Raw genomic sequence first — 27,998 nt, forward strand, 5'->3', positions numbered from 1 at the left:
GCAGCAATCTCTGCTCAATGTTTGTACTGACAAGTACACGTTCATTAGCTTCAATAATGCTGGAACATCATTAGGTGTTAGAATATTGAATCAGAAGAAGCAAGTGAAATAGTTTGGAAAATCTGAGAAAATCAACTCAAATGAATCTGAACACTGAAACACATTCCTGTTAATGATAGTCTCAGGGCACGGTTTAGGTGAAAACCCATTAGTGGGTGCTGCTACATTTTCCACCATCACATGACTTGAATGGCAAGAACAGCCTACTTAACCATTTACTTCTCACTCAATCTATCACAACTCCATTAACAGCTTATCTTGAGTTCACATCCTCATGAATGAATCCGCAATGATGTTCAGCACACAGTAATATATGGTCTGTGATGGTATTCTGCCTTGAATATACTCAATTGCATAAATAACAGAACAGCCTGTACAGCTTTTACTGTATACAAAGACCACGGCATCTTATCAACTGACACAGACCAGGTAACGAAAAACAAAAAGAAAAGATGAGTCTCATTAACTTGTTGGCATTCTTTTAATTTTATTTTGTTTACATCTGCAGCAAACTGCACAAGTAATACTTGTACATGCTATACACTTCAATCGGTACTAAACTTAACATTGAAATCTGGTTACAAAAACCAGAAATAAGTAGAGCAGCCCGAGGAATTCTTAAATATGACAGCACTAGACATGTTAGCAGCAACCACTATCTGTGACCTCTGCTTTGACCCACTGTGGCCATGACCGGACTCCGGCACATACACTACATCCTAGCAGTGGCTACGGGCGACATGCAACATTCATAGCAGCACTAACAATCGCAGCCTTGCTTCAACAACAAAGGAAATATTTGCCACAGTTCAAAGTCAATATAAACTTGAGGTTTTCCCTCACATACGTGTCAGATTTTAAGTGGTGGCATAAGGATATATGCCAATGAAATTCTTGAACATTTCATGAATGCTTCCAATTAGTTTGAGATAAATTCAGATTCATTAATGCCACATTTAATCAAGCATTTTTGTTTACCCATGATGCTATACTAGCTTGGAAAATGCAAAATTTAGTATTGAGGTATTGAGATGCCTTGATCCCCTATTTTAGACATTGTCATTCTTGTGTATGTTTGCAAGACAAAGCAATCAATCCCAATTTTGCAGCGCATGAGAACACATTTCAACATATATTACATTTACTTCAATGAACAGTTATTTAGATTATAATCACAAAAGATTATCCAACAATTTTCAATACAAAACATTTCTTCGGTTTGGAAAAACATTAAACATGAAATGTGTCTCGGCAATAACGAAATGAGAAATGCTTGACGTTTCTGTATCAACACAAACATGGTAGCATTGAGATTTTTTCCCTTGTGATATGAGGATTATCATTTCATGATTCCAATGCTGACAAAATGCAACATCTCAACATTAAACCCACAGAATCTTCTTGGAAGAAGTGGCATGATTTCTCAAACATTTCTGATCATAAATGCGTATGTGGAAAATCAGTTAAACATATATGGTGGCAGTCTTTGAAAGGATAGTTACACCAAACTTAACAAATTGGTCCTGTTACCACCAAGTGGTAAAGACAGACAAAAGCAGCAGCAACACAGGAATGCCAGGAGTCCGAGTCGGTCGGCCGGGGAAGCATGGCACAACTGTGGTGGCAGAAACTGCCAAACAGCAGAAAATATACTCTGTACAGAAATCTAATTTCACCTAGTGATCCTTTCACAATATAAAATGTCTTTACACAAAATATACTGAACTACACAAGTGAGCCAACTGACAAATGAAGCCAAAATGTACAACACTAGATGAAATGCATGACATGAACATATATACAGTATGTATGTTTGCTAGAGATGGCTGTGTGGATAAATGTGTGTATGACAGATGTATGTATGTACATGTATGTTGTGCATGTGGCAATGAGTTATGTACACTGATTTACAGCTTGTTTTCCTTAAACCCTGCTTCTGTCCTGACAGTTCTAGTAGCACCAGCGAACACAGAACCACCACAAAATACGCTCACAAGCACATTGCCCTATATCAAGATCACATCACATTGGTCTGTAGAACAGATCACTGTCAGTAGCATCAGTAGTGGTTTGAGGAGCTGGGGTAGCTGGATACAGGACTACGGTAACCTTTGTCTTTGTTGTTAGTTGTCTGCTGAATGTGTGCAGGGAAAGGAGGCGGCTTAGGATGTGAACTTGATGCCTTGTTCCATGATGGTGGAGGTGAGTGCACAGGCTTGACATGCAGGCCATGATTGTACTCAAATTTCTGTCCTATGGGATTTTGTGGCTTGGCCTGAACTTGAGCAACATATTGCACTGATTGTTGCTGGCCAGGAGGCTGGGTCTGTGGTGCAGCAGTATACCCTGAACTCTTAGACGCGCCAGAAAAGGATGCTTGCGACCCTCCAAGGTTGGTGCCTGGTCCAAGGTAGGGTTTACTGGCAGTTGAGATTGGTTGGTGGTAGCCAGCTGGAGGTGGTGGAACAGGGGTAGGGACTTGCGGAGTCACTGCTGGTAGCACAGGAGTCGAAACTGGTGCAGGTTGACCCAAGGGTGGAGTACCATTCAACACTGGAAAAAAAAAATAATTTAGAAATGAACATTTACTACCACTTTCTTCAATGCTAAAATACAATGTCAGTTAACAATTTCAAGAAAATAGTCATCATTCTCATCTGATTATACCTTTCAAGCACTTTAACAGGATATCAGAGATTCAGTGAATATTCTGAAGTAAAAATCCAGATATGTAATGGCTTACTCTGATAGTTCCTATGAGCTGGATGGGCTGGCCCATTGGTCCCAGGAACAGGAGAGACAACCCTTGCTGATGGTCCAGATTGTGCAGGCCTGGCAGGGAAGGTCGACAGTGACATGAGAGAGGGGATATGTCCCCCATTTGGGCCTGTAGGGTGAGGCAGAAGAACTGGGCGGGACTTCAGCTGACTTGGATGGGGTTCAGATGGAGGGGGTGGTACATCAGGACTGTGCTGACCATCTTCATCTAAAATTTAATCCATGTCCAAACGTTCAAGATGGTTTCAAAAATATGTGCTAATGTTACACCATTTGCAATACTATTTAAACATTAACTGACAATTAAACAGATTAACCCCATGAACAGCTTAAACAAAAATAAATAAAACCAGATCAGTTTTGAGATATTCTGTGTCAAAAGCTGTGCACATAAGATATTAAGCAGTATGAATGCAATTAAAATTTCTGATTGACAATTCTGTACCAAAATAATGATGAATTGGAAACAAAGCAAAAATTGTTTATGCTATCAAAACTATAAGGTGCTGAAAGTGAGAAAAGCTTTCTAAATAACTACAGAGTTGGATTATATGATACTGAAACAATATGGTCAGCTGCCACCTGTGCAACTGCTAAGATGTGGATTCTTATCAAGGGAAAGAAAAAAGATCTAGCTAGAGAGGTTTCAGCATGCAAAGCAGAGAGCGGCACAACTTAGCCGATCTGCTTTGACACTCACCCTCAACTGACCCCCTCTGAGTTGAGGGGTGCACTACTCCCACCCGTGGGGGAGGTGGCGGTGGTGGAGGGGTATCTGAGGACTCCCTCTCAGTATCTACAACAGGGTATTGTGTGATTATGTGAAATGAAAGACCATCTGGAAACATGAAAAGCAACAATCTCACATGCCAACATCCTGAATAACTACAATTAAAACATTTGTGATGCAATTCACGCTTGAATGATGAAATGAAATTATCTTATCTTAACGATGCCAGAACTGTGACAAATGAAACATGACACTACTGCAAAGGGTAGAATGAAAAATGGTCCATATTAGCCAACAAATAAAAACTTTTGTTTATATGCAAGTCAAAAACACAGCAACTGTCACATATCAAACAGCAAAACTGAAGTTGAGGGACCAGATGAAAACCTACTTGTCTTAATGGGTAGCTCCTCCTCTTCTGTGTCGTCCAGCCCAAACTCCTGACGCAATCGTTCTGTCAGACTCATTGGCTTCCTCACTTCTCGTTCTTTCTTTTTATCTAGGTTTAGAGGAGAAATATCAATACATGGTGTCGTCACTACAAGGCAATTATCAAGACAAAGTAATCAATATCCCCACAATGGCAAAGTACTCTCCATTAATGTCAATTACTGTCAAATGTTTTGGTGTGTATATAGCAGTGACTTTAGTTTTGTGTCAGAATCAGCAATAATCCAACTGTCCATAAATTTTCTTGTTACAATAACAAAGACACACAGGAACCTTAGAGAATTTTTGCCTCATTCCTACCTTTCTTGCCAGTTGGGCTAGTTGATTCAAACAATGGAAGTGGAGCGAGTGTGGGAACATGAGGTGTGGACGATGACCGTGATGATTTTCTTCTTGCTCCATGAAGGTGAGAACGTGGAGGTGGAGGTGGGGGAGGGGGCGTTGAACTGCCGCATGAGGGTTCTTTCACCTTCTCTTTTAATCTTTTACGATATTCTAGAAGACTAACCTAGAAAAACAAAAACATCCACTTCTTGAGAAGCTTTTTCAATTGTTAGAATTATTATGTAAGTGACATATGAGAAACCAAAATACAACAGGTAACTTCAGATCCAAGCAGAGGCTGTGAAAACTGATGAAGCGATGTATGTTTTGTATGAAAAATATGTACTTCTCCCTCATTTAAAAGCAAACAAGTCCAATGTCTTTGAATGGCTTTTCGAAGAGATACACATAAGGAAGAGAATTATATGGACGTCAACTATTTTATTATGACCACCACAATGTCTCAGAGAATATACTTACTCATTCATCAAGTCATTTTTTATTATGTACATTTTCCTACACATGAATCCCATGAGTAGGTAACGAGCACACTAAGTAGTCCCTACCTTTTTCTTTGTTGGCGGCTCTGGTGGAGGTGGAGGGGGTGAAGGTGGCAGTGGTGGCTGAACCTCCATGCAGTCAGGAGGCGGTGGAGGGGGGCCTGGCGGAAGGGGAGGGTTCGCACACCCTGCTTCCACTTCCCCGATATAATGAGAGTCATTACACACTCCTTGTGACATGAATGGGGCAGGTGAATAATGTGGATCTACAACACTTGTTGATGAAACAGTCGCCATGTCATCGTAACACACGACATGGTCTTTATCAGTTACATGATTGGTGTACCCTACAGATGCTTCACTAGGCCCCGATTGAGAGTCTGGAGCTGCCACAGCTATCTGCTCTCTCTCTTGTGAAGAAGCTGATGGCAGCAGAACAATCTCACTCTTGTTTTCCTCAGTGCTTGACACACAGCATGCTCCTTCTTCCAAAGGAGGAGGCAACCGAGGCTCAGTTGTGTCACTTTCACTCACAGCAGCACCTGCATCTATTCTTGATGCCGAATCACAGACAATTTCATGAGAATCTGATACTAAGCAGTCTTTTTCTGCAGAGGATGAGGCCTTCTCAACACTTTCACTAGTCCTTGCCTCGACTTTAGCTGGAGAATCAACTTCCCCATCCAAATTTTCTGGTGACTCTACAGACTTTGAGTCAATTTCTGATACCTCAAAACCTAAGCTTCCCGAAACCTCCTCTGAAGGCTCTGTTCCAACATCCTTAGAGCACATGCCATGTTCTACATTGGAAGAATCCTTCACTGCTTCAGTGTTTAACTTGCTCTGGCTTAAACATTCACTTTGCTGAGAATCACATGTCGGCTGTACTTTTAAATTCTCATCATTTAAGTTTTCATGTGATGACAGGCAACTCCCCGAATCTATTTCCATCTGCTGTTCTTGTTTCTCTGACAGGTTTTCTGCACACACTTCCATCACTTCCCGAGCATCTGCCTCTCCTGTAGAAAGATCACTCCTTTTGACCAAATCCACGACCTCATCAGTCCGAGTCTGTCGTTCTTCTACATCCATACTACTGTCTGCAGCTTCTGACCAGGATGTGTCTTTCTCTGAACATAAAATGCTACTTTCAGCCATTTCTTCTGAACTGTTTCTTCCTTCAGATCCTTGACATGCTGATTGGGGTGGCAGTAGAGACTCAGAAGCATCACTGTCAATGTCTGTAGAATCTCTTTGGCTACTTTCTCTCCTTTGACGCTTTGATGGAGGTCCACACAACTGAAAGTAAAGGAAGTTTTACAGCATTCATCCAAATATGCCAAACTCAAATTTTCAACCGTCATAGATTAGGGTTCTATTAAAAAAAAACCTCAAATGTCTTTCATATTTCCTTGTGAGACATACTGGAGAGGCCAGTACAAAGTTTACAAACAATACCACATCCCATCTCCCCACATCAAAAGACATTTGTTTCAAGGAAGGTAGCTTAACTATGTAAAACCATCAAAACAAAGGAGCAAGCATGAACAAGGATAACATACCCGAGTTTAAGTATCTGCAAAAAGGTCCACCAATCATAACCACCAGTTGTTTTGACAACTGTACATCCTAAGATGAACCCTTCTTAAACACACTTTTTGGAAAACTGGTTATTCCTGAATTTGAGTTTGGTTCCTTACCTGTTCATTCCTGTCATCAGGAGTGACAGGTGTGTGTGGCAGCAGGGGCTTGATGCCATTCTTGTTCTGCATTTCCTCCAGTTCAGCTTGGGGGGAGCCTGGTACAGCGGTCAGTCCCAGTTCCACGCCAGAGCCTTGCTGCAGGACTGATGGAGAGGGAGTGGACGGAGTGGGAGTCAGAGGCTGCTCCTGTGACATCGACTCTCGTGCAAGACGGCGCTTCTTCAATGGAGTCACAAAATCTACAACATAAATGGCAACATTAATTCCAGGAATCTTGTTCATACTAACGTCAAATTTAAATTTAAATTTACGTCAAGTTATTAGGTCAGTTTCTCCTTCCAACAGAAGGACGACATGAAGGAACATATGTACCAATGAAAAAAATGCACTTACTGGCATTTATGGTTTTACAGTGAGCTATGAGACTGGCAGTGCAGAGATCCTCGGGTACTGTTTCAAGGGTCACATTCATTGACAGGTACAGTTAGCCGAGTCATAACAAACTCACTTCAATTAAAGTAACATTACATGTCTTTCAAGAATATGGCATGGTGAGTATTACTGTGTCCCTCAAGACAACATAAATGTAATTTCCTGAAAAAAATTGATAGTTTATGCTTATCCTGACTCATGACATAAGCAATTAAGCTTGATTGCCTAAGTCATAAGTCAGGATAAGGAAAAATATATATGTTTCTGCATCTACTTCATACATTTGTGCGTAAAGGACGTACAGTTTCAAATCACATAAAAACCTGATACCAGCAATGAAATTTTCACAGAAGGATATTAACATGCGAACATGTGTGAACAGTAGAACTGTACTCCATGAAATGTTAATCAACAAGAACTAACCTGCAGGTGGAGAACCACCAGGACTTGGTAGGCAAACCGTTGGGTTGGGGCTAGCACTCCCATGGACAGGCGACGCACTGCCACTGTCACTAGAGGGAGGACCAGTTTCAAACATTGCCTGTCGTAGCCAACGCTGTAAACAAACATTCAACATCAATACTAGATACAACTAGGTTGTGGCTGGCACCATCCTGTCCATGGACAGGTGATGCCAACACACTGACCTTAGCTAACACTGTAAAACAATGATTCAACACCGATAGTTAAGCGACATCGACTACTGACTGAAATAGACCCATGAAAGAACTTCACTGTCAGACAAGTTATGAAATCCAGAAAGGATTGCAGTTAACCAAAACATTTTTTAAATAGTAAGCACTTGAAGGCTGATTGAAAGTAGCTGGAGGGAATCGACATTTCTATTCATGAGATGCTACAGCAAATCACACCAAAAATGTAATTTTCAAAACATACAGAAAAGCTTGCACACCTTTTTGGCAGACCCAATACTGTGTTCATTACTGTTCTTGGGCTGGGGTATGACAGCTGGTGGTGCAGCGGACCCAGCACTCTGGCTGTTGCGCCGAGGGATGTGCTCCATAGCATTGCGTGGACTTGGTAAGCAAGTGACAAACATGGTCTCATCCACACTCACTTCCAAGGGCTCCGTCTTTCCCACTCCTGAGGGCACTGGTGGCTTGATATCTGTACTCCTCTCACTCATCCACTCATTGAATAAGTGCTGGAAGCACAATTACTAGAATATTTTACATGGGAGAGGAAAAAAGGGGACATTTTACAGAAAAAAGGTTCAGAGTATTATCAGATTGTAGTAATTACTGTCATGGGTAAAAAATAATTTGCAATGTCAACAAACAAGAAACGAAGGAATTAAAAAAGGATGACTTCTGAATAAATAATAACACTAGAGTATCTTCAATCAAAACTTATCTTAAGCTTCCAACCTGGCAGTCTATTGTATCTGAAACCTGGCAGTCTATTGTATCTGAAACCCATCATCTTCCCCTATCAGCTAATGCACCTGAACCCAGGACGTGTGTAACACTGGTTTGTGTCATAATATGCTACATACAGCTTATCATTAGCTCTCTGTAACACATAATGAATTAATGTTCCTCCTGATCTAGGTCTGCATTCATTTGATCATGCAACTCGGACACAAAGGAGGGAATGAAGAATCTGTAGTAAAGCAATTTTGAGAAACAGTTTCTAACAAAGTTTCTTCCAGCTTTACTGTGTATTCTGCTAACCCTACAAAGGCTCATCTTTCTAACACTACCCAGACGTCCGCTTCCAAAATTACTAAGTCCCTGGTTTCAAAACTCTGCCTTGTCTCAGATGTCGGACCATACCTAGTCTTCTGTTTGCAACTTTGTCTTCAAACCCTGCACCGTCTCCTGCTCTCTACCCTCCCTTGTATACCTACCCTCCCTTGTATTCCTACCATCCTTCAGTACCTATGAGGTCACTACATACACAGATGTTTAACATATTGATGTTATGTTTCATAATATGCCAGATAAAGCTTATTACAAACTCTCTTTAGTACATAATGAATCACTATTCCTCCTGATCTAGGTCTGCATTCATTTCATAATGCAACTCGGACACAAAGGAGGGGAAAATGAAACAGTATTGCAGGAAGAATTTCAGAGGGACAATCAAAAAGACTAACACAAAAATATGAGTTTTCATAATCCATACCTTCTTAGTTTTGTGGAACTTGAAGCCTGCTGCATTGGGACTGCTGATGTCTGCTGATGCAGGAGTCTGTGAGGGGGTACCTGGGGTTGACCCTGTGTTGCTGTTTTCATCAGCTGACACAATCTCCATGATAGCTGCAGCACTGTTGACTCTACTTCTTCTGATAAAACAAATGTTAAATATATATAGTATACTTGCAACATATTCCTGGTGAGATAGTATGGGCTGGTAGTAGGGGTCATTCTTTTGACATTGCATTAAAAACAGAGGGAAAACGATGAAAGGTAAACCTACCTCCTGGCATGTTTCTTGTTCTTTTTCCTGAAATGATCAAAGTATACATTAAAACATTTGGAATTTGTTCATACAGTGCAATAACAAAGTCAGCAGGAATTTCTGTACATTCTGAACAAAACTAAGTCACCTTCTGAGATTTGCCAGATGCTTTATGTGTCTCCTCTCACATTTTTTCTGCACAAGATTTGACAGTGCTTCAATGATATCAGCTTCACAGAAGCCCTCAAATTCTCCTTCAGAACTATCAACTTGCACCTGAGACCAGGCAACCATACAAGTTCTGTCAAACATTTCTTGCAAAATGGCTATTCATCTGACTAATGCACCCACAAATACAATCTCAATTCAAATGAGATGAAAGACTTCGGCACACTGAGTGACACAATGAATGGTTGGAGATGAGCCTGCACACAAACCACATGTTTCAAAATGGGTGAGTCTATTTGTCAATAGGGAAAAAACTGGCCAACTAGAGTGTACCATTACATTGGTAGGGGTGTCAGGTCACCCACTATCTACTGCTGAAGACAATGGCATCTGGTCATAACATACAATTTGCAAAACCTTTCTATATTTAAGTCTGAAAGGAGTACAGGAAATAGTGATTTCTGGAGGGCAATTCACACAGAATAGGATGTCTTCATCTTGGTAACAGGTGAAAGCTCAATTTTCACAAAAAGATATATATCTTGGATGTGTAACCAAGCCACTTTGACAAGTAAGCTGGTAAAATATGTTGCATTATTTTAACGTTCTTTTTCTGTGTATTCAGGACCAGGTGCTGAATACTGAACTGGACCACACAGGTATGGTATTGAATGATGATGACTCACCCTTTTGTTGGGGTTGCTTTTGTTGGAGATTCTGGTTTGGGTTTCTCTTCTGGCTCCTCCTTCACTGGAGGTGGTGGGAGTGGGGCTGGCACTTCCTCTACCTGAAAGGTAAGATGTATCTCATCAGCTGAACATCTACAACCCTACAGATCCATGTCAACGAGAATGACCTTTTGATAGCCACTTATGACAAGAATGGGTTGCTGCAGAACAGTTCTAATAGATTTTCACAGGTAGACACTGTTTTGCACAGTATTTGAGTCCGTTTCACAAGGAAAAGAACCTGAAGGGATGTAGATGTGAGGCTGTTAAGCCTTTAATGAAATCCATGAGCTTGATTTCTGAGCTAACAAATCAAAGAAAACACAAACCTCACCACTAACCCATGAGTTGAACAACTTCATCCTGCACATGTGTCTCATAGTGCCCCTTAGCCACTTAACACATTTCATGTGCATAATTTACACATGTTGTAAACTTTCAGAATATGCTACTTTGAGTCCATCATTAGTTCTCTGTGTCACGTCTTCTACTACATCCAGTCCAACCAAGTCTTCTGCATCACTACCATTTCTTCTGCATCCATCCCAACCATGTCATTCACATCCAACCATACTATCTCTTGTTTAGGATCCATCCCCATGTCGTCTTCACATCCAACCCAACCATGCCTTCTGCTTGCAACCCAAACACGTCTCCTGCCACTGAACGTCATCTTCAATATCCAACCCAACCATGTCTACAGCAACATCCAAGTCTTAAACATCCGACCCTATGTCTTCTGCATCCATTCAAAGTCTGGTACATCCAACACTAGGACGTTTTCTACATCCAACCCTACTTCTTCTGCATCCAATCCCTTCTTCAGGATCCATCCCCACCTCGTCTTTCATCCAACCCTACTACGTCTTCTACATAAACCGTAACCATGTCTTCTACATTTAACACTACTAATTCTAATACTACAAAGTCTTCTACATCAAAACCTACTACGTCTTCTACATAAACCCCAACCATGTCTTCTACATTTAACACATCTAATATTACAAAGTCTTCTACATCCAACCCTACTATGTCTTCTACATCCAACCCAACCAACCAAATTTTCTACATCCAACCCAACCATGTCTTCCACATCTAACACTACAAGTCTTCAACACCAAACAAAATCACGTCTTCTGCATCCACCCCTTCGTCTTCTACATCCAACTTTACCATGTCTTCTGTTTCCAAACATATTGTATCCTCAGTATCTTACCATACCTTGACTTCTGCCTGCAACCTGACATACTCAAGTGTCTAAAGTCAATCAACTATACCACTCCAACACTTCACATGCATAATGAATTACATTCCCTAGTTTCATAATATAGATATACACACCATTAGCTCTGTGTAACAGATAATGAATTATTGGTCTTCGTTAACTATGTCTGCATTCATTTCACAACTTGGACACAAAGGATGGAAATGGAATATCAGGAACACTTTTTCTCTTATGAAGAACAGTTTTGGTCAAGAAGTTGATGAAACAGTGTTTCCAACCCTACCTTGTATTCACCTTCACACGTTTATGCTCCAACCTTAGACAGTTTTATGCCTTTACCCTTCTCCTCATACTGAGGAGAAGGTCACACAACAAAATCCCTTCTCAAACATTACCTCATAATCTCAAACGAGCACACATGAAAACACTTTCAGATGCATATCAAATGCCTCCCACATTCTTTGGATAGAGAGGCGACTTAAGAAATACTTATTTCTGAATACAAATTTATGTACGCCTTCATTTACAATCAATCCTTACATCTGGCTTTTTAGTAGTTTCTAGTCGAGCTAGTGCTTCTTTCCGTCTTTCCTCCCTTTTTGCCAATTTCTCAAATGCCTTCATGATAGCTTCCATCTTCCTTTCTTCACGTGTCTGAAACAGTGACCAAATACTGATGCATAATCATCTCAAAACAGGTGTTGCATATCACTGACAAAGGACACTGCATTATCATAATACCTACAGATACACCTAAACGCAAAAGCAGTTGGGCCTAAAACTAGTGAAAGATACACTGTCTCTAGTCTTTGTAGTTCTTTGCACTGCTGAATCAAAACAACTTTGTTATCAATGTTAACACAAATGGTGAGAAATAATTTCTATGGGTCAGGACACTTTAAAGAATTCTTAAAGAATGGAAAAACATTGTTACATGATAGTTTATGTGACATATCATATTTTGATGCATCCTGTTTCAGCCCTTTCAGAAACTATTGACCCTCACCATCTTTTTACACCTTTCTACTGCCTCCTGCTCCGACTCAGAAGACAAGTGAGTCTCTAGTTGCTGAGCCTGGAGATCTATTGTCTGTTCAGAAGCAGGTGCCACAACAGTGGCAGGCTTCACTTCCACCGGTTCTTTCTTCACTGGTGATGGCTCCTACAATGAATTAAGTTCAGTAAATTCCATTATCCTACAAACTGAATCATTTAGTAATTCAGGGTGCTTAACTGATCTATGCTGAAGGACACTGAGCTCATTTTTAGCTGAACTGTTTGGTTAACAACATGTTGAAGAATGTTGGATAATAGAAACTAGTAATATCATAAAACAAATCCAGAATACACTGATGACATTGTCTGGAAAAAGAAAATCAAATATTTCCTTGCATAAGAAGACCTTACGCGTTATGTCAAGGCCATATGTCAGAATAGTAAACAATGTTACATTCATTTGTCAGACTGAGCTTTATCTAACTGAGTTATTCATTAAGCACATGAACATGACAACATGAGTAATCACCTCCATGGGGTGGACCACCTTCTTTTCAGATTGAGGCTTAACAGGGGAAGCAACTGGTGTTACAGGACTCTTGGGGGGTTGTTTAACCTTGGTTCTAGCAGATTCTCTCTCTGGGGCACTGAATCTTCTTGTTCTCTTCTTCTCCTTCACAGGTGATGGTGGTGGAGGTACAGGGGCAGGAGTGGGTGTTGGAGTGGGTGCCGGGGCCCGCGGCTGTGATTCCCTAAAACAGTGGTAACACCAAGATTATAGCTAGCCAAACTGGCTGCCACTGGGACCATAAACATTCACAGTGCTATGGCTACAATCCAGAACAAATGGTTCCTTTTGCTTGCTATTTCCTGGGATAAATATAATTCATTCATAATTCATATTTAAACAAAAAAACAAAACAGAAACTTACTAAGGAGTTGCAAAAGGTTATTCTCCATTTCAACTAAGTAAAAAACACTTACTTGTTTTGAGAATTCCTTAACTTCTTCCCGAATTTTGAGACAGGACAAGTGACTTTTTGACAAGTACATTCCACATTAAATGAGCTGAAAGGAGATATGAATTGCATTAGTCATAATAGGTACAATTATCGATAATCACTACAAACATACAAAACACAAAGTGCATGGTGTAAAACTGCACAAAAACCCTTCTAACAATCAGCAAAAGAATACTACTGAGTGTAAATACTACTTACCACTCTTTATAGTTGTAATCAAAGGGAATTGTTATTTCTCCTCCTTTCGGGATGTCCTTCTTGGAGATGACAATAAACTGAATGTTACCTTTTTCAATCACATGCTGAACCTGAAAGAAGTCATAAATAGAGATTACAAAAACTGCCATATGACATTTGCTTGTCTTTATCAAAATGATGCAGATGATTGATCTTTAATGATATTCTTCTGAAGTTTACCTCAATGTAATATACTGTCATTGAGCAGTTACACCAGAGAACAGTAAATGAGCGAAAATATTAAATGTGATAGTGCCCACCTCAGCATTTGGTGTACATGACCTCCTAATAAATCGAGCATCACCACCATAAGCACTTGCATCAACACATAAGTCCAGGTCCTCAAACTTGGAGTAAAACAACACAAAAGGATGAAGTCTGGAAAACAAACATTCACAAATACAATTCTCCATAGGAAACATTGTGGTATAACCTTATCATGTCACATAGAAATCAGAATACAGCCTGATATACTACATTATCATGATATACTAATTTATCAAGGTTTATGGCAATAAGAAATTAAAGTAATCTTCAGGGAGTCTAAATGATGGTATGAATTTGTGGCATCAATGAAACACGTACAGAAAATGGACCCAGAAACCAAGCTGTCTACAGAAGTTGTCAAACTGAAGAAACATTCTCACTTTCAGATAATTCACTTGCAAAATCCAGATGTCATACAGCATTTTGACTTTAAAGATACTTCTTGATACCAGACTGTTAGTGTCAACGTGGTACAAACATAGTACAGTAGAATAGTGCTCTGGTCTTACTTCTTCATGACACTTTCCGTGTTGAGATGCTCGCGAAGCATGACCGTTCCCTTGAATTCTATCACAGCTTGACCTTGAGGAATTAATTCCTTGGCAACAAGACCCTGTCAAAGCAGCAAAAACACCAGTGAGCAATAAATATGTGAGCAAGTGAGCAAGTAACATATGCCTGTTGCAAGGGAAGACTGATGGTATCAGGCGGTAACCCTTGCTGACTTGGATGAAACGTGTCATCTTATCCCAGTTGCTAAGATCGAAGTTCATGCTCTGGATCACTGAACTGTCTGATTCAGACTCGATTATTTACAGACCACCACCACACAGCTGGAATATAGCCAAGTGTGGCATAAAACTTAACTCCCTCACTCTTAAGTTCATCTTGTTTCAGACCAGCTGACTACTGCAGGTCGCGTTTCACATGTACTAATCAAATCAAGATTATGAATGATCTAACCACAAGTTGATCAAGTGAAGAGACCAGATAACAGTGTCACTATCTTTGTTCATCAAAATCATTTAGGACAAGACTTCATGAACAGATAAAAACATTTGGAAACAACTGCAAGTGTCAGTCTCACCTTTCTATTTGTCTTGACCTCAGCGACAACACATTGCTGAACCAGCAGCTTGTCAGTCACCGGACTGTCCGACTATGAAGAAGAATGCAAGAAGAATGTAAGTACAGTTACATAGTATCAAGAAACAGCCATCATAAAAGATTTCTATTGAATGTAATAGAAAGTAACCCTCGTCCACATGTAATATATCTACATAACCAAACTCATCTTCTGACTGGAACAAATATGCAACAAATACATCATATAAATTGTATCACAATCAAAGTCAATGATATGTCAAGAAAAAGAAAGGTACAATTTTTCTCTCACCAAAACTCCATTGGTTTTTGTCAAAGACAGCAGGTCCCTCATTCCAGCACTATAGTGATTCTCTTTGGCAACCTCATAGGAATCTGACCAAGGGCTAAACATACAAACATATGGAATCAGAAACAGGAATAACAGGTAGGTATAAACTTGTCTCAAGTAAAATGTCTACATGGTTTCTGATTTGATAAGTCAGATATATGTGTGTTAATTTCATTATTGTTAGCACAACCAAAGAAGTCTCCTATCTTCAATGAAATCAAAAGAGTTAAAAAGTCCAATTGCCACTGAAATGGGGATTATTTAATAATAGTTAACCTCTCCCCCGATCAATTCCACCTCTTGCATGACTTGCACATGTTCCAAACAAAAGACTTGTGAAGATATGGGTGAGAAATGTAAACCATGCTTGTTGTAAAAGCCTACTAAAAAGATCAGGTAGTTAGTCTTGTTGACTTGGTTGACATGTCGTCATATCCCAATTGCACAGGTTGATGCTAATGCTATTGGTCACTGGACTGTCCTAGTCCACACTTAATCATTTACAGAAGGGTGCCATATAGCTGGAATACTGCAGTGTGTGGTGTAAAACTTGCTCACTCCAAACAAAAGGGATATACAAACCAAGAGCATCTCGGCTGAGAATAGTATTTAGACATGTTGAGCTAATCGAAGGGCTGTTCAATATCAACGTGCATACTTGTATGACAATAGTTCAATTATCCTTCAAAGATAGTGCAGTATCTATCACAAACAACTTCTTTCTGCCCTCTGACACCTGTGGTGTAGAGTGAATATTCATTCTCACCTGAACATACTGTTCCATGGGTCACCATTATCATTTGCAACTGAGACAGAAGTCTTCCTCCTTTTCTGTAAAATACAATTCAAATATTTGACAAACTGCATGTGAAAGAAACATATATGATGATTTAATTTACATACGAAAAACATGCAGATTCCAGCAAGAAGACTTTGCCACTGTTTTTCATCTTATCAGAATCTCTTGTCAGCACAGATTTGGGTATAGCATTTTAACCCGATCACATGAATACAAAGAAAACAACACAAGAAAAAGACTAACCATTCAGTAAGAACTAGCATGTGAAGTTATAAAATTAATTGTTAAGTATTTTTCTGGAGAAGTGATGTTTCCATGTGAGACCCTTTGGTAGGGAAAAAGGGTTCAAATTAAAATTTGAAAATCAAACAAAACTGCCCACTCCAGAACAAATGTACAGCCCAACCATTTACTGGTGATACAAATATTAAGTAATAATATGAAATAGAATGACTGAATAAAAGTTTTTCAAAAGTTCAGCTTCGATCAAACCAAAAAGGTTAGATTAAGTCAGAAATTTGAAAGGTCATTTGATACAATGTGAGATGGAAGAAGACAGTTCTACAGAGTGTAATGTATTGAATGGCATTTATCATTGACAAGGTTGAGATTTCCAAACTTCATTGACCTCTTGAGAACTTCTGTGACAAATGAACTGGCCGATACCAGTATTAAGAACAAAAGGAAACAACATACCTTTACGATTCTTACAGGCTTCTGAATACTGTCTTTGGCAATCTAGAAACAAATAATACATAACATAAGAACAATTAAAGGTGCTACGGAAGTCTGAACTTAGTTACAATTAGCATCAGTTATATAGTAGTCAGAACACAAAGGCAAAATGATAATGACTATACAAGATATTATTGGACACAAACTGGGAAGGGCTGGTACATCCCCCACCATGGCAATCTGATGAATAAATGGGCAAAATGCAGCAAATTTTGTAAAATTTGTGTTTTTCTACACCTTAGAAAAAAATAAAACATTTTTTATCTGGTGATAACAATGGTGCTTGAAACAGACAATCTGGTGATTGATGTTAAGTGCATTGATCCACACCAAGGTTTCTTCACCCAGTATACTGAGTATGGATCTGAAATGTTTTTAGCAATATACCAAAAGTAGGCCTCATACACTGAAACCATGAGGTGAATCAAGCCGAGACTTTCCACATTATAAGCGAATGCTTTAACCACTAGGTTATTAAATGACCTCTCATTAAATAACAATCACAAAGAATTCGGAAAAAAAAAACAACTGTAAGAAAGCTACATACCTTTGTTTTCTGTTTCTTGTTCCCATCCTTCCCCATATTTTCCTTTTCTTTTTTTGTCATCCTTTTTTCCTTTTTTATTACATTTTTCTTTGGTGAGACCTTTTCTTTGGGCTTTGAGATCCGCCTCTGCTTGACAACCTTCCCCTTTGTTGGCGTTAAGGATTTCTTGTTGAGGGATGCCAGATGATTAGCAGCTTCATCTGGATCTGTGTCAGTAGCACTTGTATCTGTTATCATACAGATAAAAACTAAAATGTTTACTCAATGGCAAGACCACACATTCTAAATTTGATGTCTGAACAACTCATGGTAGCTTTCACTGACTTCTACTACTCATGCAACACAAGTTTATCATCTGGGTTTGTACAGTGGAAGCTTTCAAAACCGACATCTGTCCAAGTTGTCACCAATGGCTTGAAGATCATATATACTCTAGGGGGTGCAAATGCATAAATCACTCGCTGACATCATTACAAATGAAACCCTGTCATTATAACTCCTCATTTTGATCTTTAATCACCTTAAATCAACCTTTTTGACAACAGTGCACAATTCTCAACAGCAAACGACATGTCAACTAATCAGAGCAGCGCGTCACATAATAGTAGGTAGAGATATGAGGGTCTATGCAGAATTCATCTACATTTCAGGGGGTAAACTATTTCGTTTACAGGTTTGTACAAACCTGAAATCGCGACACCTGTTGTGAAAAATGCAAGCCATATGTTCTCACAATCTGCTATCATTTAGTTTTGTCTCCTACTTTTCCTAGTTTCTGAGTTACAACCCTTGTTTTCATAGATGATTCTGTCAAAATCACTCGGTGTTGCTAGGTTGTAATCTGTGTTAGGTGGTATAAACCTACACGTTACTTGTCATTATTCACTTGATGAATTTATAACAGGTATAATTAGTGGTAACACCACCTAGATTACCCAACTAAGGTTCCCATTTAGCATTTCTTGCGTCTGGATCGATCAATGGATTAAACGATAACACGCTGATTGATTAATTACTTTTATGCGGATTTAAATGGGGGGATTTGCCAAAAGGTAGTGTTTATGTATGTATATTTACTAATCTATACTGAATACACTCTGTCGTGCCTGTGTCTATGTAAAAACAACACCCTTCTTTCAAAGGATTAACCGCCAATACATTGATTGATTGCTCATTATTGGCTAACTAAATTACTTTTTTAAAAAGAATGATGCACATTGTGCAATTAGTTGCCCGGTGTACCATCTTGGGTGACCAATGAGATTACAGCAATGTAAAAAATCTGAACCAATACATCACATTTTCGTATATTAGACTGATAAAAGACTGATAAAATCACATGGGAAATATGCAGATGAATTATACATTACTCGTTTTTGTTGCTATTGATGGATACATTCCTCGAACAAGGTAATAGCTTGACATTGCTCCTATAACTTTAATTATTTGCATTTTGTTTTTATTAAGTTGTCGTAGCTTTCAACAGAATCATTGTTTTCGTCGTGAAGTGTAATGATGCAGACGACATACACTAGGGTGTGTGTGCGAATTATGATTCATATATGCAAACTATAAAATGTCTAGACATTACCGTTATACATTCGCAGATCGCTTCTTTTTATTAACTTTCAAATTGCATACAAATATGATTATAAAGTAATTAGGATTATGAGACCAAATATAAAGACATATATTTACAAGTGTCTACATACTGGTGAGTGAACGTTACAAACCAAGTACATTTAAAAAGTGAAGAAATTTATCGTGCAGTACTTTCACTTCGACCCCAACCTCGCTTATATTACAGGTTGTGTCATGTAAACTCCTTTTGGTTATGATTCAAATACATATTTAACTACTAGCAGAAAGTAGTTTTGATTTTCTAAAACAAACCATAATTTCAATAATTTAAATGGACTGTAGTCCGTGACTTCACGATTTTCAAAAATGGCGGTGGTCTGTCTCAGGATAAATGCTATTTAAGTTTGTTTTCACCGACTTGCAAAACCAAAATTACTTTCTACTGGTAGTAAAACATGTATTTTATTGATGGACAATAGGATTTTGCATTACATTGCTTATAACATAACAATTTCACTCTTGGAAGGGAGGTGGAGGTCAATATAATATTGCGTGCAACATCAATGTCAATTCGACCCCCACCTTGCTTCTGTGGAAGAAGTTGTTATGTTACAAGTTGTGTCATGCAAAATCCTTTTGGCCATGATTCAAATGCATATTTAACTACCAGTATTTGATTTTTTAACTTGATGAGAACACCATAATGTCAATATTTTTAATGGACTTTAGCCCAAGACTTCACGATTTTCAAAAATTGTGGCGCCCTGTCTCAGGATAAATGCAGTCTGAGTAAACTTAGTCTAAGTGTATTTCGTTACACTCCGCCACTGAGTCTAACAAAACCCAATAGAAGGTCGCGCCAGGTAACCTTTGAGCGACCAATGACCATCCAATCAAACGCGAGACAGTTAAATAGATTTAACCAACCAGACATCGGCTATTATTTAGGGATAGGAGGGACTTTCAAAATATTCAGGTCACTGACACAGAACTCTCCACACACAAAAATCTGCATGTAACACAATTATTTGACCTGCAGTATATACGCTTTGGGGTTTCTGTTGACCTGGTTACCATTAGCTAACATTTCCACTCGATGACATCCTTGACATCCATTTTCAGCGACTGCTTACTCACCGACAGAGTTACATAACCTAGCTGTGGTTTCGTTTGTGAGGCAAGAGAGAAACAGATGGGTTTTTCGCAACTTTTGAATGCTTGGTATTAATTAACCACAAGCTTTTTTAAAAAATAAATGGTGTTTCGTTTATGACTAACCAGAAGTCTTTCATATGCAGTGGTAAAAAGACTACCAAAAAAATTGAGTTTAATCGTTCTTTAATATCTCGGTCATGTCCATGACTTGTGCATTTATCATCACCTCTGCAATCCAGCACATTGTATAAAGTGGATTATTTCTTCAGTCTCAATGAGTGCCAGTTTAGACAGCTTCCACTGTAATACGTATTCTTAACAAATATTTTTGATAAAAAATATTTGACTAAATGAAATTACAAGCTCACTCAGAGAAACAATTATATTCATGTGCACTGTCATAAACATATCACTGTCATATCAAAAGAAAACATATAAAAGGGAGAGAATTAGGATGATACAAGAATTATCTTCCCTTATCAGCACCTGTCGTACCTGTCATCTCTTCTCGCTTCCTCATCTGTATGAGCTTTGCTCTGTCAACATCTATGTGACGTGGCTCACACAACTCACAGAAGAAACTCTCAGGGATGTTGTTGCGGTCAATGCCCATGCAGTCAATGTGTTGCCATACACTAACAAAAGAAATAATGTAATTTTAGCAAAGTAACTAAATGCGTCTCTTCACCTTGCCTTCAACTACATTGCTTTTCACCAAATACCATGGAAAATATATGAGGGACAATTACAACAAACAAAATATTTCCAGAAAATAAATCTCAATAATAATGAAAGGGTTACATGCAATTTCTCATAATTTATACAATTCATACTAACATTTGACCAAGTGACAGGTCAAAATGGAACTGAGCTTAGGAAGAATGGGTGTCTTAGCCTACCTGCACTTATCACAGCAGATCATATAGCCATCATCATGCTGGAACTGACAAACACAGCGTGTGATGCTGTCATCGAACTTGTCATCTTTAGGCAGTGGCACAACAGCAGTCGCCGCTGTTGTGCTGGTAGTGGACACCACCTCTTCCAGCTGGACATGACCGTTGATGACCCCCTTTACTTGGGGAGGAGGGGACTGCGGGGGTGTAGGAGGAGGAGGAGCTCCATAGTTGTGATCCTGTAAACAATACGATTTCAATTTTCAAACTTTATTCATACTGCCACAGGCCCATAGTATACAAGAACATAGTACACAATATCACAGAAAGAGTGTGAGCGAGCGAGTTTATTTTTAGGCCACACACAGCAATATTCCAGCTACATGGCGGCAGCCTGTATATAATCAAGTCTGGACCAGACAATCCAGTGATCAACAGCATGTATATTGATCAGCGCAATAGGGAACCCATGTCAACCAAGTCAGTAATCATGACCACCCAATTATGTTAGTCGCCTCTTACAACAGGCATAGTTACCATTTGTGCCAAGCATGGGTTGCTGAAGGCCTATTCAACAGCAGACCTTTACGAATCATATCATAGAAAGGAATAATATAGTCACATATACGATTGCAAACATATACCTTAAAAACCATGACACTTTCTTTTCAAAAACAGATTGTGTAATGTGTTATCCAATTTTAAGGGAATATTGAAGTCATAACACGAAAAGTATAAAGTGCACCCCTTACTTGATACGGCAAGCCATAGCAACTGGCATAAACAGTTGGAGGCGGTCGGATCATTTCCTCAGGAGGAGGAGGTATCTCAACAGTGTCACTGCAAAGAGAAGAATTTCATGTCTCCTAAATATATTCAGTTTAGCATTAATAGCAAAAACACTTCCATATTTCTGATACAGATAAGGAACATATGTTTACTAAACATGTCTGAACTCACTTAACTCTGAGTTGAGTACTAAGATATTAACAATTAACATCTGACTGATCCTTCTTACAAAAATATTCAGTTCTTTATCAGGTTATTTTGCATTACAACTAATGGTTGGTCTGGAGAATCACTATTCTGCAGTATTATTTGTGTAACAAAAGTATTTCAGCCAGATCACTGCAAATTGTTCTGTGAATAAATCTGTTGTGGAGCAGACATAACATTACAGCATGCATTCACTCGACAATGATTCAAGCAAACATGAAAATACCTAGGACTATTGCAAGCACTATCCACTGTGAACGAGTGAGTTTAGTTTTATGCCGCTTTTAGCTATATTGGTGCAATCATGGCGGGTAACACAAGAAATGAGGGAAAGGTTTCCACTCTGAACAGAACTGATTCACTGAACTGAACACCATGCTTAATCATGTTTTAAGTTAACAGTTAAACTTGAAGAGTACAAACTTGAAAATGCAATCTGATATATGTATGAAATCATTTACAAACACTTACTCATCCTGTGACGACCAGGGGGCTTCATGCCCACTGGTGCTGCCGATTCCTCGGACTGCCCCAATGCGCACTATTATGCTCATCCTGATGGCTCTACATTAATTCTTGAAAGGTGGAAATTGGGGCTGCCAGTAGCAGCCTCAGGGCTGTGCATGACAGTCTTCTGTACCACACACTTAACTGAAAAGCAGAAGAAATAATACCAATGATGGGTATGAAAAATACAACTGAATGAAAAATTATTTGTGCACCCAAGAAATGTTAGTTCTGAGTCATAATACAGTATCACATAAGAAGATAGCTCACACTACAAATTCCAATCACAAATTCAGCTAAACCATGCTGTCATCAACTGGAATATATTTAGTGATACCTATGCAAACTGAATATGTAATTATGTTTGTGTTAAAGCTGAACAACTCAATGTTTGGTTATCCAAAACTGAAAATTTGCAGTATGTAGACCCACTGAATGTGGTTTCCATTAATAGGGTTGCTGTAACTACTCCAAAGTATTATTAGTATTATTAGTAACACAAACAAAAACGCAGACCTGTAATTAATCATCTTAATGCAAGTCAGGTTGAATGATCATAATTGTCTAAAACTGAACTATCAGTTTCTTTTTCATCCATGTTAACCACAGAACTTTGGAGAAAATATCTTGTGGCACTGAGCTGACAATATTGCATCAATGCTCTGTACTGATCGTACATGAAAATGTACTGTCACATTTTATCGCATGGCATCCCTTCTACTTGTTTCTAAATATTATTTCTAACTGCATAAGAATCTCAGTATAATACCACCAATAATACACTACTGGACTCATTTAATGTCTATACTCCACCTTTTTTCAAAATAATTGGTAAGAATTATCAGTGACTTTCCAAAGCTTTCTCACAGCATTATTTTCAGGAGAGTCTACCCTTAACATGCTTAACACACACACTGGACAAATAAGTTAAGGTTATTGATATTTTTATGACTGATATTTTATCAGTATGCCAATAAATAAATACATCATTATTCATAATTTCAAAAGTTGCAAACATCCCTAACTGTTTTTGTCCAATATAGACCATTCTTAAGTGAAAACTTTTAATATCTGAAATAGATATTCATATTTCATATTTATATATCTGAAAATACTGACAGTGACAGAAATATATGCAACTTTAAAATACATCTTTGAGGTAAGAAAAACAAAATACAAAATGTTTATTTTGCAAAACATGAAATGTAACAAGTCTTCAAACCATGAAAATATTAATTTACCTTGAGAAACAACTTAAAACTTGTCAACAGTAATACTGACAGTAGTGAGATAATCTTTCTTTCTGCATGTGAACAGTGTCATTGCAAGCTGAATAACAAACTAGTTAATGAGTACGACACTATCCTGATGCCATCCCGTATTGTAACCAATCATTCACATAAGTAACATCCACTCATAAACATGATGAACACAGCAGCTGTTTATGGAAGAGGGAATCTAACTACACTTGAAACTTTTACAGAAGAAAATGTTTGGAGGAGATTAAATGAATCTATCATCTTCTGCCAAAATACTTCCAAAATCAACAAAGGATATGAAGAAAACTGCAATGTCTGAAGGCTTGTAATTTCATTCCAAGAAAAGATATGACAACACATCCCTAATGGCCAATGAACAAAGGTGATCATAAACACAATGGAATACTACTGTGATGTTCAAGTGCATCGATAAAATCAAATGAACATGATTATGAAAGAAAACATGGACAAGACAAACACATAATGACTTTCCAGTTATCATGCTCATATTCTAAAAGAACAAAGCAATACTGTTAAAATGATGCTAATACAAAGAACCAATTACCCAGTATCAGATTTTGATGTTCATAGGTTGGTTGGGAGAATTCCATGGATTTCAGAATTTAGGATGGTTGCGTAAAATGATTTGCACAAACTAATTATGTGAACAAAACCAAGGCAGTTACATTCAGTTGCAACAAATTGTGAAGACCTCTTGCAATAGTGACACACAACGTAATGTGACTAATTCTTGTCCAGGCTGTGCGCAACTAACACTGAACAGTCAATGGAACTGTGAGAAACAAGAAAGAGCTTGCAGGGACGGAAATTAAAGTTTTTTTCAAGTGTGCCTCAGGGGCACGTCCATGAAAATTTAAGTGTGCCATGTCATTTTCTAGGTATGCCATACATTCATGGTCTATCAAAATGAACTTTAAAACATTACAAGACTTGAAATGTATGTAAAAGTTGTAATTGCAACATTCACTAATAAATCATGAGTAATAAAACAATGCTAGGAATGTATTTTTGTTTATTCATTGACCTCAAACTTTGAAAAGACACTGATGATTATCTGGTTGTTTGACCTGTAGACATTATCATTTACCATTGTTCATAATGTCAATTCATAGTGACACTGAAAGATAACAGTGGAAACATTCTTTCATGCAATTTTGCAAACAAATCTAGTGTGCCATAAGGGCACGCAGATAAGAATTTAACTGTGCCATTTCAATCTTAGCTGTGCCTGAAGTACGATGACACTAATAATGGCTTCTATCAGAGCTGTCCTAACGATATCAGTATAACCGCCAGTACATACCCTAGTGTGACAAGAAATACAATTCATCATTTTATGCCACTGTCCATGCTATGCCTTAGAATGATCAAACCTGGCAAGTTATCCAGCAGTACTTTTTTCACATATTTATCTTGGAAGTGATTAATTTTGTTTAGTGTTATTTTTGAACAGTTATTCAGTGACTACCAGGCAAAATCAAAGTTAACTAGCTTCTGATTTTAGAGAACATCAAACAACTATCACCATTAGTTTTGGATAAAGTTAGTATCATCAGAGCAAATCTGGGATTCAAAACCAAGATCTGAGGTACACACAAAAAAAATCTCACAATGAACTTGGCCACCTGTGCTCTTGTAATGTGATTAGAACATGTATCATATAGTAGTGCGTGGATACCTTAATTAAATTACCAATCTAGAATGCTGCTGAAAGTAAAGAGAAAACTAAAGATTATGGAATACCCACTTATAAATTATATCACCTCTCACTCACAATGAACAAACACGGAGAGCTAATAAATATATTTCTGAAATTTAGTGAAAACAGAAAGCTTAAAGTGAAATTGTCCTTGTAGACAAAACCAACTCTTGAAACATTCGCATTGTGCATTTAATCTCACAATCAATAGATCTGGGTAACCAATATGGATAAAGGGACATAACTCTGTGGTTCGTTGTTAAACCAATATTACATGAAATCCACGACAAAAGGTATAATAACAAAGAAAACCAATACATTTATAATCAGGATACAATCTTAAGCTGCCAAACTGACACATGATACTGGTAAAGTGAAGCAATTCATTAAATCCAGCAAACAGATCTTGGATGATTACTTTCAGAAATATTGTACTGCATTAGACTCTTAGTACGAAACTATAAACTACTACAAGTTTTATAAGTAACCAAGTCATTATTGAGAGAAGGTACAAAAGTATGCACCTCTCCCAGGAGCAAGAAGTTTTGGTGGATAGACATGACAGAGGAAATGTATTTATTGCTTCTGTCTTTTGAACAATAACATCACATTATCTATGGCCAATACCTAATAATACAAAGGTCAAGTAGAACCAACCATCACCCAGTACCAAGAGAAGCAGGTTTACTAAAGACCTGAACATTGTCAATTACGCACAACACACATTGACACAAGGCAGAACATCAAAATCATGTTCACCTCAAGCATATATAATGTTTGTGCTTCTAAAGCACTTTACAACCAAACAGAAAGATCTTTGACAGACATTGTTTCTGTACACCAGTCAACATATACATATATATTGTATAACTTGCAAGTTTGATGAGAAAATAATACACTTCAAATTGTTAAAAGACTTCAAAACATATGAAGCAGCCTATCTTTGAAATGATCAGATTTATTATGTGCAAATTCAAGGAATGATTCTTCAATGTAGTTCCTGACAACCTGTGTGTCATGCACTTATGATAGAACAAACGCCATAAACAAAAAGCCTTTCAGTTTTTGTTCCCCATGTGAGAACAAATCGTTTAATATTCAATAATTCATTCATTGTGTCATGTTTTTCGCGAAATCACAATTATATTTCAGACACCAAAATATAGGTAAGATTAAACAAGTATTCCATAATTCATTACTTGTAAAGGCCACAGCCTCAACATTTTGCAAGGAAAGTGAATAAATTATGCTTTGTTTGTGTTTGGAAAAGTATGGATTAAGAAGTGCCAATCTTGTCAATTTCTAAGTCCAATGAAGAATGCATTCGTCTCGTATTGTCACTTTGTTCGGTGTAACTTTTTGAGCAAGTGCATGTTGCCAGATCTAAGTGAAATTTCATGGAAGTCTTGGTCTACAAAAATGGCGACCACGACGAGTTCTGCAAAAAGCTGAAGCAGTCGGCCATCATGGAAATTTTGCATCTCAAAAGATTAGCCACAACTGACAAGCTTTGGGAGTCATGACCAACAAATTAAGGTGTACTGTGTCTATATTCCTCACGCATGTTTTGCTATCTTCCGTTGTGATTCAGTATTTGAGAATAATCCCCACAACAGACGCTAATGAACAAATAACCGGTTCGGTTTTCGACAATAAAAATGGCGGCGACGACCTTCGGGATCGACCTGTCAGATAGAAATGTGATGATCATAATATACCCCCAAATACATAATATAACCAGAGGGAAAACATTTCAAACATACAAGATGTATGCAGACGTTCGTTTGAGGTGGTTGTCAATGAAAATGATAATTGAACTCCGACATGACTCATGCGGACTTCAAATATTCCGCGATAATCATGTCAAATCAGAGCACCAATACCTACCGTGTATGGCTCTGTATCCAAAATGCAACGCCAACAACAAAATAGTTAACACTTGAAGAAGTCATACAATGCTAAAAGTGTCTTGATAACGTCTAAAACTGCAGGAAAAACAATGAAACCATCCAATGTTTTGATGTATAAAACAGTCTATACAGTTGGTCCGGTTTGTTTATACCGGTCACAGGGCATAAAATACACATTAAACGTGTCAACATTCCGCATTCGAAAACTTGGGACACATAATCCGTAAGAATGCACGTTTTCTGTGTATCCAGAATTGCACTCTGTCCCATTGGAGCGAGTGACATGCCGTAAACACAGCCATATCTTCATTTGTTTCTTCACCGTCCATTTTCCATCATGGCGGCCATGAAATGTCGATTTCTGCGGGGATTACAATTTGAGTACGAGCGGGTACCTCGTTCGACATGACGTAG

The 27,998-nt window shown here is 38.3% G+C and overlaps 1 protein-coding gene across 2 annotated transcripts; it reads right to left on the reverse strand.

The window, feature by feature from the left end:
* Window positions 1–522: 522 nt before the first annotated feature.
* On the reverse strand, window positions 523–27,968 carry LOC137296924 (inactive histone-lysine N-methyltransferase 2E-like). 2 transcript variants are annotated; one of them, XM_067828824.1, is made up of 29 exons: window positions 27,562–27,968; window positions 22,660–22,839; window positions 21,945–22,032; window positions 21,196–21,431; window positions 20,792–20,931; window positions 17,561–17,787; window positions 16,975–17,016; window positions 16,246–16,310; window positions 15,441–15,534; window positions 15,132–15,203; window positions 14,554–14,657; window positions 14,038–14,155; window positions 13,739–13,848; window positions 13,503–13,586; window positions 13,048–13,270; window positions 12,529–12,684; window positions 12,063–12,176; window positions 10,256–10,356; window positions 9,420–9,446; window positions 9,126–9,285; window positions 7,891–8,142; window positions 7,401–7,533; window positions 6,543–6,784; window positions 4,909–6,141; window positions 4,319–4,526; window positions 3,960–4,067; window positions 3,539–3,634; window positions 2,804–3,046; window positions 523–2,613 (listed from the first exon to the last, which is right to left on the reverse strand). In XM_067828824.1, exons 2-29 carry the CDS (start codon window positions 22,740–22,742, stop codon window positions 2,120–2,122), a joined length of 5,253 nt encoding a protein of 1,750 aa, XP_067684925.1. In that variant the 5' UTR covers window positions 22,743–22,839; window positions 27,562–27,968; the 3' UTR covers window positions 523–2,119. The 2 variants fall into 2 exon arrangements, with proteins under 2 accessions (XP_067684925.1, XP_067684926.1); XM_067828825.1 differs by lacking the exon at window positions 3,539–3,634.
* Window positions 27,969–27,998: the final 30 nt, after the last annotated feature.

The sequence above is a fragment of the Haliotis asinina genome, chromosome 9, assembly GCF_037392515.1.
Source record: "Haliotis asinina isolate JCU_RB_2024 chromosome 9, JCU_Hal_asi_v2, whole genome shotgun sequence".
Classification (NCBI taxonomy): Eukaryota; Metazoa; Mollusca; class Gastropoda; order Lepetellida; family Haliotidae; genus Haliotis; species Haliotis asinina.

Coding starts and splice junctions, on each gene's coding strand:
- LOC137296924 (XM_067828824.1), bottom strand. CDS start 22,742: ATGAGCATAATAGTGCGCATTGGGGCAGTCCGAGGAATCGGCAGCACC. Junction 14,156..14,553: donor ACGGAAAGTGTCATGAAGAA/GTAAGACCAGAG, acceptor TTTGTTTTCCAG/ACTTCATCCTTTTGTGTTGT. Junction 12,177..12,528: donor TAGAAAGGTGTAAAAAGATG/GTGAGGGTCAAT, acceptor TCACTGTTTCAG/ACACGTGAAGAAAGGAAGAT.